At 43.7% G+C, this 13,514-nt stretch overlaps 1 protein-coding gene across 21 annotated transcripts in view; it reads right to left on the bottom strand.

Moving 5' to 3' along the window:
• Nucleotides 1–13,514, bottom strand: part of CTIF (cap binding complex dependent translation initiation factor) — a 320,545-nt gene that overhangs the window by 207,152 nt on the left and 99,879 nt on the right. For 14 of the 21 annotated variants that reach the window (XR_010588762.1, XR_010588763.1, XR_010588765.1 and 11 more), the window contains 3 exons: nucleotides 7,398–7,520; nucleotides 1,576–1,649; nucleotides 324–428 (listed from right to left, as the gene is read on the bottom strand). Coding sequence is in view for 17 of the 21 variants with exons in the window: in XM_065549991.1 (XP_065406063.1) it covers nucleotides 324–428; nucleotides 1,576–1,649; nucleotides 7,398–7,520 (302 nt within the window). In the remaining 4 variants the exon portion in view is untranslated. The remainder of the gene's footprint in view (nucleotides 1–323; nucleotides 429–1,575; nucleotides 1,650–7,397; nucleotides 7,521–13,514) is intronic. The other 7 variants (XR_010588764.1, XM_065549997.1, XM_065550005.1 and 4 more) reach the window with 1 other exon arrangement.

Raw genomic sequence — 13,514 nt, 5'->3', positions numbered from 1 at the left:
GCCGTGTCCCTTAGGATTTTTTAAAGCAGAGATGGACCTAAATCAGAGAAATGGGCTCTAGTCCTTCCCGTTGTTAAGGGGTGTTTGACCTAAGGGATTTAGTTTGGCCCCATATTTGTTGGAAACTGCTGGTCAAAGCAATAGAAAATCTAATAGAGGGAACAGTTCCACACTAGCCCCCCAGGAGATGACCCAAGCTTCCACCTCAAATTTCTAATATCCGCCACATGATCCATTCGTGTTTCCCCACCCTGAAGCCAAGCGTGCGCACACCCACGCACACACCCACACAGTATTAGAGAAGACAACACGATGGCACTTACCCTTCTCTGTCTATGTGCGGGAGCGGGTGTTTGGGGGTGTTCCGGAGCTTCCTGTGAATCTGTGTGAAGTCCAGCTTTTCAGGCTGTAAATCCCAGGTTGCACCACTAGGAAAGGAGAGAGAGAACGCACTACTAATTAAATGTGTTCATATTGGGAAGAGCATATCATATATACTTGCCCTTTATTTTCCAAAGGCTATTGTTTCTGGAGACATTGTTTCTGCTTCCAGCGGTCCCTGACCAGGTACCCCCGACTTTTACACTTAAGCACCCCAAATAAAAACTGTAGGTGCAGCACCTAAACCTTCTTAGCTACACATGCTGTTAGCGTTTGAAAAGTTCCCCTCAGTCTTTTGCTGCAGCAGCTAGTCTGGTCCATGCAGTGGAGATGCCCTCTCAGGAATCCTCATCTGTTGCTTGGAAGATCCCTGCTGGAACGTGCATTACATAGCCTGGGGCGCAGGATCAACAAGTGCCAAGGAAAATACTTCCTTCGGGAGATCAAAGCCTGCAGTGCTCAATGGACAGCACAGAATGGAACACAGAGCTGGGAGGAAAGTTTATTTTCTTGATTTAATCCTTCGTGCTTGATTGGAGCAGTACCCTCAGTGCCCACGTGCGGGAATGAAAACTGAAGAGCTCCTGACTCAAGTACTGATGCAAAATGCACATGCACACTGCTGATATATGGACAAACAACTGAATTTGCCCAAGTCCCTGAGAGGTCTCTTCGGTTTTGTGTATCAAGATTCCTCGACAGATATGGGCATGTCTACACAGCAACTGGAGGTGTTATTGCAGCTCAGGTAGCTAGCATGATTAAAAACAGCAGTGAAGACACGGAGCACAGACCCCCGTGCAAGCTAGGAATATGAGTATATACCCAGGGTTCTGGGAGGGCTTGTACAGCCAAGTGCCACCACGTCTTCACTGCTATTTTTATTCAAGCTGGCAGGGATATGCCTCCACAATGTGCAATCACACCTCCAACTGTAGCATAGACATAGCCTTAAACTAGTCAAATTAGTGCACTTTTGGTGTGCAAACAATCCCACCGACCTCCTCTAGCTTCAACTCCAGCAAAAACAAGGTGCACGTTATCTGCACTTAAGACGAGGGACTGGACTGGGGAGTCGGAGGCATGACAGTCTCCAAGTTGCAATGCTTGCATGTCTGTAGAAGAGCCCTGAGGAGAGGGATAAAAGAGGTCATATTCCATCTGTCTTGTAAAAGGGCTTTTAAATGAGCTTACCTGAAGGAATCGAAGGTATTGGCTGCCCAGATATCTGTCCCCAACATGTCCAGGGAGTTGTCTTTGTTGCCATTCTAAAAAAGGAGGGGAAAGAGTTATTTTTGAGGAGTTGCAATGAACTTCCCGACCCAACATATAACTCTGCCACTGAGTATTAGCAACACTCTTCATCCGAGTGAAATACAGACACACTACAATGAACAGCATTTTGGGTGGGTCTCACATTTCCCCAATTGCTTCTGAGACTTGTTAGGCTTCCCAATTTTGAACCCCTATTTTAAGAAGGTGATAACTCACAGGGACAAGTTTTCTCTGGGCCAATGAAAATTTGAATATGAAGTCTCATTGCACAAACTGAAAAGTTGGTAAATTAGGAGGAGCCGAAACCTGCCCCAATTACTCCAGGGAATTTGGTGTCAACTCAACCATGAGCAGCCACATGGCTACTGGGATCCAGGACTGAAGAGAACAAGGCATAAACTGGGTGTTGTGGAGGGATAATGATTGGAAGATGGTTGGCCACCATGATGTCCCTGATGGCATAATGTCCCCCCATTCACCAGCACAAGCCACTTGAAAGGAGAAAGCATTGACTTAGAATGTCAGGGGACTTCTCCTGATAAGGAGAGGGCTCTGGCTCTGGCTGTGATCTAGGTGTGACATCCCTCCCTCCCAAACCTTGGCTTGTAAGCCCTACAGGGTCTATCAGGACTTGGCTTCACAAAGAAAACATAGTTTGCCAGGTTTAAGGCTTGCTGGCCAGTGAGCTCATCCCTCAGATTTGGCCCTGACTGAATCAAATCCAATCCGGCTACATAACCATTTCCCTGAATTTTAAGGGGCTCCCTTTTTGTAGCTGACTGTGAAGCAGTTTTAGCGGTCACGACAAGAGAGCTGTCCTTATCTATAGAGATACAAAAACACCAACACCCCAGCATTTCACCAGGCTGATGAGATATCAGACACCTTTATGGTTTACAGCTGTGATAATTACTACTCGAGATCTGACAGGAACACCATTTCTTCTGGCTCAGCACAGTATCAGATCGTGAGATACCACGATACCCAGTAATTCGCACGATAATTGTGCCATTACTATATGTCACCACTGTAGACTAGAAGTGCTTGGGTGCCCAACTCCATAATGCTAACTTTTTGTACATTAGGGAGCGGGAGGTGTGATAGGACTAGCCTGAAGACTTTGGAAGTACAGGGCCATTGTTAGCTCCCACACAAACCACTCACGCTTACAGTTTACTAAAACATTCTTTAATTCTTTCCAATGGCACTACCCTTTGAGCAACAAGCACTTGGTTAAGGGAGATGAATGCATTGTCCTTTTGTTTCATAGCCCCAGATTAGCCAGTCATAAATGTGCAGTTTCTGTCCACCTTCCTCACCAACACGCATCGGGTGAAGGACCTCGGAGGAACGCCACTGCTTCAGAGGCAAAGCCACTCTGTTATCTCCTGCAAAGCTGCCTACCTTGAGCACACAGCATACTCACTGGGACGGCAATTATAACTATAATCAGCTTTAAACTTCAAGATCCCAATGACCCAACTCATGGGTTTAAATAATCATTTGTACTCAAGTGGAGTTGGAATATTACTCTCAAAAATTAATTGAACCATTAACAGTGATTACTGAAAGACAGAGTGATGGGAGCATTATAAATGCTCAGACAGATTAAGGAGATTTGATCAAACAGACCCTACACACATTATGGGACTAGGCACATTAGGGACTCTGTTCTCAAAATCCTGTGTGCACAAATGCAGGTGGACAAAATCTACATCAATGGTGTGCCTAATGTGTGTGCCCATGTGCCCACATAACCATAGTGATGGCACAAGCAAATGACCAATGAGTTTGACTATTTATGCCTGCAATTGCAGTAAATTCTCCCAAATAAATGAGACATTTAAATGCACACAAAGTAGATTTTGAAAATCTGCCCATTTATGACACAAACTTTTCTATCATTCCTCCCCATCCATTCCTTAGCAAATGAACCTGAATACGGAATGCTTTTTGTTACATTAGTGTCAGGATAGATAATCAACATTTATTTTTTTTAAAATCAGATTTTTAAATTTTATTTAAATATAATTTTCTTTTAAAAAATTAATATGAAATTATGATCATCTGTGTCAAAGGCCAAAACTTACTATGCTCTATTAAATCATTTAAATGAACTAAAATAATAATATTAAGCAGTACATAAGAATGGCCATAATGGGCAAGACCAATGGTCCATCTAGCCCAGTATCCTGTCTTCCAACAGTGGCCAGTGCCAGATGCTTCAGAGGGAATGAACAGAACAGGGCAGTTATTGAGTCATCCGGCTCATGTCATCCAGTCCCAGCCACTGGCAGTCAGAGGTTTAGAGACACCTGAACTATGGGGTTGTGTCCCTAATGATCTTGGCTAATAGTCATGGATGGACCTATCCGCCATGAATTTATCTAAATCTTTTTTTAACTCAGTTCTATTTTTGGCCTTCACAACATCCCCTGGCAACCAGTTCCACAGGTTGACTGAGCATTGTGTGAAGAAATACTTCCTTTTGTTTGTTTGAAACCTGATGCCTGGGTGACTGCTGGTTATGTCGTTATGTGAAGAGGTAAATAACACTTCCCTATTCACTTTCTCCACACCATTCCTGATTTTATCATATCCCCCTTAAGTCACCTCTTTTCTATAAAAGAACATAAGAATGGCCATACTGGGTCAGACCAAAGGACCATCTAGCCCTGTATCCTGTCTTCCTACAGCGACCAATGCCCGGTGCCCCAGAGGGAATGAACAGAACACGCAATCACCAAGTGACCCATCCTCTGCCACCCACTCCCAGCCTCTGAAAACAGAGGCTAGGGATACTATCCCTGCCTATCGTGGCTAACAGCCATTAATGGACCTATTGTAAGCTAAACAGTTGCAGTCTTTTTGATCTCTCCTCATATGGAAGATGTGCCATACCCCTCATCATTTTAATTGTCCTTCTCTGTCCCTTTTCTAATTCTAAAACATCTTTTTTGAGATTGAGGGGACCAGAATAGCTGCAGTCTTCAAGGCTGGGCGTACCATGGAGTTATATAATGGCATTATAATAATTTCTGTCTTATTATCTATCCCTTTCCTAATGATTCCCAACATTTTGTTAGCTTTTCTTTTTTTTACTGCCACTGCATATTGAGTAGATATTTTCAGAGAACTATCCATGATGACTCCAAAATCTCTTTCTTGCGTGGTAACAGCTAATTTAGACCCACCATTTTGTATGCATAGTTGGGATTATTTTTTCCAATGTACATTACTTTGCACTTATCAACACTGAATTTCATCTGCCATTTTGTTGCTCAGTCATCCAGTTTTTTGAGGTCCCTTTGTAACTCTTGGCAGTCAGCTTTTGTCTTAATGATCTCAAGTAATTTTGTATCGTCTGCAAACGTTGACACCTCACAGTTCACCCCCTTTTCCAGATCACTTATGAATATGTTGAACAGCACTGGCCCTAGCATAGATCCTTTGGGGACCTCTCTAATGACCTCTCTCCACTGTGAAAGCTGATAATTTATTCCTACCCTTTATTTCCTATCTTTTAACCAGTTACTGATCCATGAGAGGGCCTTCCCTCTTATCCCATGACTGCTTTCTTTGCTTAAGAGCCTTTGGTGAAGGACCTTCTCAAAAGCTTTCTGAAAGTCCAAGTACACTATATCCACTGGATCTTTCTCCACATGCTTGTTGACTCCCCTCAAAGAATTCTAATGGATTGGTGAGGCATGATTCCCCTCTACAACAGCCATGCTGACTTTTCCCCAACACATTGTGTTCATCTATGTGTCCGATCATTCTGTTCTTTACAATAGTTTCAACCAATTTTTACGAAACTGAAGTTAGGCTTACTGGCCTGTAATTGCCAGGCTTGCCTCTGGAGCCCTTTTTAAAAAATTGGCATCACATTAGCTATGCTCCAGTCATCTGGTACAGAGGCTGATTTAAGTGATAGATTACATACCCCAGTTAGTAGTTCTGCAATTTCATATTTGAGTTTCTTCAGAACTCTTGGGTGAATAACATTACTGTTTTATCAATTTGTTGCAAAACCTCCTCTATTGACACCTCAATCTGGGATAGTTTCTCAGATCCGTCACCTAAAAATAATGGCTCAGATATAGGAATCTCCCTCACATCCTCTGAAGTGAAGACAGATGCAAACAATTTGTTTAGCTTCTCCGCAACAGCCTTGTTTGCTGCCACAGTTTTAAAGAAAGTCAAACCACTGAACTGGTAGGACTCACTGGTTAAACACCTGGAACCAGTTTGTTGAAGTGCTAACCCAGCTATGACTGCCTTTTGCAGGTACATAGAGAATTTTTTTTTTAATTTCAGTTTATTCATCTAGTTCAATTCAGTGATTATATTTCATTCAAAGTTAAGAAATTGATTGGGTTTGGAAAACACAGGAAAGCTTGTTTTCCTCTTCTAATCTATGAATAAAAATTAGATGTGAGGATGAGATCTACTAGTTCTAAAGACTGAAGGACATGGGGACCTGAAAAAATCAGTTCAATTCACTAACTACAGATAATACTTCCTTTGTTTAATAAATCAGTTGGTCTAATGTATTCAGCAAATTTTAAAATGCTTTTTGTGCACTTCAATTGAATTACAATTTCCAGCCAAAGAGAGCTTGACACAAATCATGAGTAAAATCTAAGTAAGAAAGAAATGCACCATTCACCATTTTCTAACATAATACAAATGTAAAAATTAAGAATGTGAATAAATAATACTAAGCTACATAACTGCTTAAATAAATGTGTATAAATATAGTGTATCATGGTTAGCAAAAAGCAGTACCAAATTTATCATCAAGGCTATATTTAGTTGGAAAATCAACTTTATTAATGGGTACCAATCAATGAGAATCAAACTTTCTTTAGGAAAATAACTGAAAAATACAAATGCAAAACAAGACTAAAATTGATTATTTAAATCAAGGTTCTCAGCTTGCTGATTTAAATAACTTAGATTTAATCACAGAGTTAAATCAATCAATCCTGATAAGTACTGCATATACAATCACTGTACTTTTTATTACCATAAATAATATAAACAATTGACTGAGCTTTGACCTTCCCAGTCACTTAAATACTGGGATTATCCTGGGTACCATGGTGAATTCTATGTGCATATCACCTGACAAGTTTCCCATGGATAAGAGCCTTCACCACACTGCCTCACCAGTTGTACCTTGGCAGCACACAATCAGCTAACAGCGCTCACAGCTGCTGCAGGCTCCAAGCCAGGAACTGAGCCTGGGACCGGAACTCAGCCTCTGTGCTGTGATGTTTAGACTAATGGGTTGGTCGCACATTTTCGCTTTTAATGGTGATCTGCAAACATCTTTTTAAAACCACCTCTATAATATCCCAAAACTAAAGCACTCCCAGATTTCAAGCACAAATTAATTCCCTCTCCCTCTAGCCTAAACTGACCAGTAGCAAACTTATTTTCCTGCATTAAAGCACCCAATACTACTAAAAAGGCCTCTTGAAATGTAGACGCTTGAGAGATGCATTCCAACCAGGCCTTTAGCAGTTAGGCCATGCATTATGCAGACAGATTAAGTATTTACTTACACACACACACACACACACACACACACACACACACACACACACACACACACACACACACACACACACACACACTATCATGTCATTAAAAGAATAAGCCCACAACTAACAGCAAGTGGAGCACATGATTCAGCATTCCTCAGTCATATTTCACCAAACACTACCAGTTTATACCTTGGTTGAATGACTGAACTGGCTGCTTCTCCCTTGGCTGTCAGACCTTGATCCAGACCCAGGCCTGGAGCCTGAACTAGGCCGGGATCCTGAACTCCCACTGCTGCTGTGATCCCACTCTTCCTAGAAACAACAAACAGCTCGCTTTAGTCAAGTGCAACTTAATTCCTACCCTAATGAAAAATGCCAGTTTAATACACTAGAGAGTCGGTGTAGTCTAAATCTTGCAGGCATGGCACTAGGAGCCAAGAATTCCCAAGAATTTGTGGCTCTGCCACCAGTTTACTCTGTTGCCTTAGGTATGTCACTTAATATCTTTAGACCAAATTCTGCCTTTATTTATGCACTGTGCAACCCAACCAACTCCAATGGGGTTGCATGATGTTTGAATCCAGGCAGGATTTGGCCCTTCATACCTCAGTTTCCCCATCATTTAATTCTTTAAAAAAAAAATTAAAAAGAGAAAAAACTTGAAATGGAAACAAAATGTTTCATTTGACCCAAAATAATTTTTTCCCCCATTTTTTGGACTTGCCAACAAACTGAACAATCCATTATTCACACAGCTCTTGCTGTGACAAGAGTTGTGGACTTCACCTCTATGTTCTAAGAACTATGTTCTAGGGACAGCATTAGCGGGGCTGTGTTGTGAGCTGGTGGGGTGAATATCCGGGTGTCTGTCTGCTGGGACCATTTGTTTCACGGTGCTGGTGGCAGGGACTGTTTGACCCTGTGTTTGTTTGTTTGAAAAGTGTGAACTGGGAGTGCTTTGTTCCAGGTGGGCCTTGAGTGGTTGATTGGAGGGAAGATTTGAGCCCGGGGAACTGCTTCAAGCCAGCAGCCTTATAAAACAGCAGCCAGTTGCGAACTCAAGTGAGCAGCGAACAGAGCAGAGGCAAACAGAGGGAGTTTGCCTTGGGGGAGATCCCACAGTTTTTTGCCTTTCAGGCTTCTGTGAGCAGTAAATACAACATCTGAAGAGGCTCTTAGAAAGAAGACAATATGGATAGTGAGCGATCAGCTGTTGTGAACTGCACAGGATGTGCCATGTTTGTCTTTCTCCCAGAGGACAGAAGCGACTTCGTCTGTACGAAGTGCAAGCTGGTCTCCATATTGGAAGAGAAGGTTAAAGGACTAGAGACCCAAAGTATCAACCCTGCGCTGCATCAGAGAAGATGAAGACTTTCTGGATAGAAGTCAGCGTTTGGTACTGCCGGCACAGCATGCTGAAAAATCAGAGAGGGCAGTGCAGAACGGGGAAGAAAATTGGCAGCGTGTGCCTCCAGAGGAAGAAAGAGGAGAACCCATGTACCCCCAATGCACATAAAGGTAAGAAACCATTTTCAGGCTCTCTGCAAAGGTACTACGGCAGAGAATGGTTTGGAAGAGTCATCTGAGAAAAGGGATCAAAAGGAGACCCCATCGACCGGAAGGCATGGGATGATTGTCCTAGGGATGGGGGTTCCACGACCACCACTCCCAAGAGGAGGAGAGGGGTGGAGGTGGTTGGGGATTCCCTCCTATGGGGGACAGGGTCATCCATCTGCCGACCAGACCAGGGAAACTTGAGAAGTGTGCTGCTTGCCTGGGGCTAGAATTCAGGATGTGACGGAGTGTCTGCCGAGACTGATCAAGCCCTCGGACCACTACCCCTTCCTACTTCTCCATGTGGTCACCAATGATACTGCCAAGAATGACCTTGAGTGGGTCACTGCAAACTATGTGGCTCTGGGAAGAAGGATAAAGGAGTTTGAGGCACAAGTCATGTTCTCATCCATCCACCCTGTTGAAGAAAAAGGCCCAGGTAGGGACCATCGAATTGTGGAAGTAAATGCGTGGTTGCGCAGGTGGTGTCAGAGAAGGGGTTTTGGATTCTTTGACCATGGGATGTTGTTCCGGGAAGAAGGATTGCTAGGAAGAGATGGGATCCACCTAACGGAGAGAGAGAAGAGCATCTTCGCAGGCAGACTTGCTAACCTAGTGAGGAGGGCTTTAAACTAGGTTCGCTGGGGGATGGAGACCTAAGCCCTGAGGTAAGTGGGGGAGTGGGATACCAGGAGGAAACACAAGGAGGAAGGTGCAACAGGGGAGGCCTCCCGATTCATACTGAGAAAGTAGGGCAATGGGTTAGGTATCTTAGATGCCTGTACACGAATGCAAGAAGCCTGGGAAACAAGCAGGAAGAATTGGAAGTCCTGGCAATGTCAAGGAACTATGATGTGATTGGAATAACAGAGACTTGGTGGGGTAACTCACATGGCTGGAGCACTGTCATGGATGGGTATAAACTGTTCAGGAAGGACAAGCGGGGGAGAAAAGGTGGAGGAGTTGCATAGTATGCAAGAGAGCAGTATGATTGCTCAGAGCTCCGGTATGAAACTGGAAAAAAGCCTGTTGAGAGTCTTTGGATTAAGTTAAGAGGCGAGAGCAACAAGGATGATGTCATGGTGGGCGTCTGCTATAGACCACCAGACCAGGAGCATGAAGTAGACGAGGCTTTCTTCGGACAACTAACTGAAGTTTTCAGATCACAGGCCCTGGTTCTCATGGGGGACTTCAATCACCCTGACATCTGCTGGAAAAGCAATACAGCAGTGCACAGACAATCCAGCAAGTTTTTGGAGAGTGTTGGCGACAACTTCCTGGTGCAAGTGCTGGAGGAACCAACTAGGGGCTGTGCTCCTCTTGACCTGCTGCTCACAAACAGGGAAGAACTGGTAGGGGAAGTAGAAGTGGGTGGCAACCTGGGCAGCAGTGACCATGAGACAGGTGAGTTCAGGATCCTGACAAAAGGAAGAAAGGAGAGCAGCAGAATACAGACCCTGGACTTCAGAAAAGCAGACTTTGACTCCCTCAGGGAACTGATGGGCAGGATCCCCTGGGAGGCTAATATGTCCAGGAGAGCTGGCTACATTTTAAAGAAGCCTTATTGAGGACGCAGGAACAAACCATCCCGATGTGCAGAAAGAATAGCAAATATGGCAGGCGACCGGGTTAGCTTAACAGAGAAATCTTCAGTGAGCTTAAACACAAAAAGGAAGTTTACAATACGTGGAAACTTGGACAGATGACTAGGGAGGGGTATAAAAAAATTGCTCGAGCATGTAGGGGTGTAATCAGGAAGGACAAAGCACAATTGGAGTTGCAGCTACCAAGGCATGTGAAGGGTAACAAGAAGGGTTTCTACAGGTATGTTAGCAAAAAAAGGTCAGTGAAAGTGTGGGACCCTTACTGAATGGGGGAGGCAACCTAGTGACAGATGATATGGAAAAGGTGAAGTACTCAATGCTTTTTTGCCTCGGTCTTCGCAGACAAGGTCAGCTCCCAGACTGCTGCACTGGGCAACACAGGCCCGGGGGGGGAGGGGGGGGAGGGAGAGGAAGGGGAGTTGAGCAGCCCTCAGTGGTGAAAGAACAGGTTAAGGACTATTTAGAAAAGCTGGACATGCACAAGTCCATGGGGCCGGATGCAATGCATTCGAGGGTACCGAAGGAGTTGGCTGATGTAATTGCAGAGCCATTGGTCATTATCTTTGAAAACTTGTGGCGATCGGGGGAGGTCCCAGATGATTGGAAAAAGGCAAATATAGTGCCCATCTTTAAAAAAGGGAAGAAGGAGAAACCAGGGAACTTATGAGGAGAGGCTGAGGGAACTGGGCTTATTTAACCTGCAGAAGAGAAGAGTGAGGGGGGATTTGACAGCAGCCTTCAACTACCTGAAGGGGAGTTCCAAAGAGGATGAAGCTCGGCTGTTCTCAGTGGTGGCAGATGACAGAACAAGGAGCAATGTTCTCAAGTTGCAGTGGGGGAGGTCTAGGTTGGATATCAGGAAAAACTATTTCACTAAGAGGGTGGTGAAGCACTGGAATGGGTTACCTAGGGAGGTGGTGGAATCTCCATCCTTAGAAATTTTTAAGGCCCGGCTTGACTAAGCCCTGGCTGGGATGATTTAGTTGGGGTTGGTCCTGCTTTGAGCAGGGGGTTGGACTAGATGAGCTCCTGAGGGCCCTTCCAACCCTGATATTCTATGATTCTATGACTGATGCTACAGCATCCTAAGGCTAAGGCTGCAGGTGAGAACATGATCTTTTAGGTTAGACAAGTGCCAAAGAGAGGAAATCCTACATTCCATTAGCAATGGCTTTAGAAGTCTTTAAAAACCATGGATTGCACAGGTGGCAATCCTACTGATGTTTATGTGGTCACGTTCTGGGATAACTTCTGCAAACCAGGAAGTACATGCAGGATTTTACAGACAAGAAAAAGAATTCCATAGAGGTGCATTAAAATCTATTTCTGTGCCGAATACCATCTCTCCCCGCCCCCCCCCCCCCAAACAGCATGGTAGTGGAGTTATTCAGCATATAAAGCTGAGCTTAACCCAATTTTCACTTTTAATGAGCTGTTGATGTTCTAATAAAGCACCAGTTTTTGAACACCAGTTTTACAAAACAAAAAATAAGACACAAATACACATCAAAGTGCTGGAGGGAATGCCATGAAGAGAAACTATTATTAAATTATATTATTATTTATTTGGTATCCCCCAAATATCTATCACTATGTTGTTAGGAAAATGTCCAGACTGAATTTTTGTGACTGCAGCCCATTAAACAAGGTATTTCCGCAAGTGACTAACTTGACGCACATGAATAGTCCCACTGACGTCAATGCCTAAAGTTAGGCATATACCCATGTACTTTGCCAAACTGAAGCCTATGGCTACCTAAATAAATACCAGCTATAGAACTGTGATTGACTAAAATAAAAGAATTAAGAGAAGTGGAGAGACGTATTGCCTATATTAAATTAACATCTGAATTATGGCAGGAAATAGGGGCCAAATGCAATGATCTAATAAGACAGATAATAAATAAATAATAATAAATAAAAATAATTGCTTTTAACTTTTACTAAATCAATTTGTATACTAACTGTGACTCATATCCTACAAATCTTATCTCTGCTGCAGGCCTTCATATTTTGTATTTTTCACCTCTCTTTTGATATTTTCATGAAAAAAAATTGGTCAACAACTTATAAAAAGTTAGTCACTAAAAAACTGGCGATACGTCATGCAGGTGATTAAAGGAAAGACAAAGCCTCCTGGGTAGCCTGGCTGGCTCAACGCACCCATGCTCAAATTCATTAGCACAGTATTATGGGTAACAGAGCTACCACCCCCACAGATGGAGCAAGGACGGTGTCTGCAGTTTTATTCCCATTGAGTTATTGTGGGATTACACCAGTATTAGTAAACTCAGAATCCCAGCCAGTCCACTGAATAGATATGGAAAGGTAACACCTTTCAGCCTCTATTTACCTGTATGGGATTCAAATTGCCAGAAGTGCAAGGCTCCGTTACCCCACTGTAAGTACTCAGTCATCCAGTGGCTGTCCATTTTTTTAAAATAAACCCACGGCCCATGTAATATGTAAGGATAACAGCTATCGTCAATTTATTTTCTACGTGGGGGTTAAAGGACAAGCTGTGTCGTCACAAAACCTCATGAATGATCCTGGCAGCAAGAATGTGTGAACGCTGAAAGAATATACAAATCAAGTTACTAAAAAAAAAATATCCTAATTGGACCCTCAAAATAAAAGCAGCGATCAGATAAAGCAGAGTTCACTGCAAGTTTCATAGATCTTAAGGCCAGAAAGGACCATTAGATCTAGCCTGACTGCCTGTACCTCACTAGGCCGCAATTCCACCCAAATACCCCTATGTTGAGCCCCAAGATTTAGGCCAAAGCATTTCAGTCCTCAGGAAATTAAACTGTTGTGAGCCACAGGCAGAGATCAGGAGAGAACGAGGTCCCAGCAGTACCCAAAGCCCATGCACTGGCAGGGAATTGATTAACTGAGAGCTGCCCAGATGATCCTAGCAGGCAGTCCACATCCCAAGCTGCAGAGGAAGTCAGACACTCCCACCCCCAAAAACCACCAGATCCTTGCCAATCTGACCAGGGAGAAAATTCCTTCCCAATCGCATGTGGACCAGGCACCTGAGACAGAGGATTCTTTGTACCACCTCAGAGCACTGGTCCACCGCGGCCGAGGTCCCATCTCCAGCTGTGGCCAATCCCTGATGCTTCACAGGAAGGCAAAAAGAAAA

This window comes from Chrysemys picta, chromosome 6 (assembly GCF_011386835.1).
Source record: "Chrysemys picta bellii isolate R12L10 chromosome 6, ASM1138683v2, whole genome shotgun sequence".
Taxonomy (NCBI): Eukaryota; Metazoa; Chordata; order Testudines; family Emydidae; genus Chrysemys; species Chrysemys picta.
This window is presented reverse-complemented; position numbering and strand designations above follow the sequence as displayed.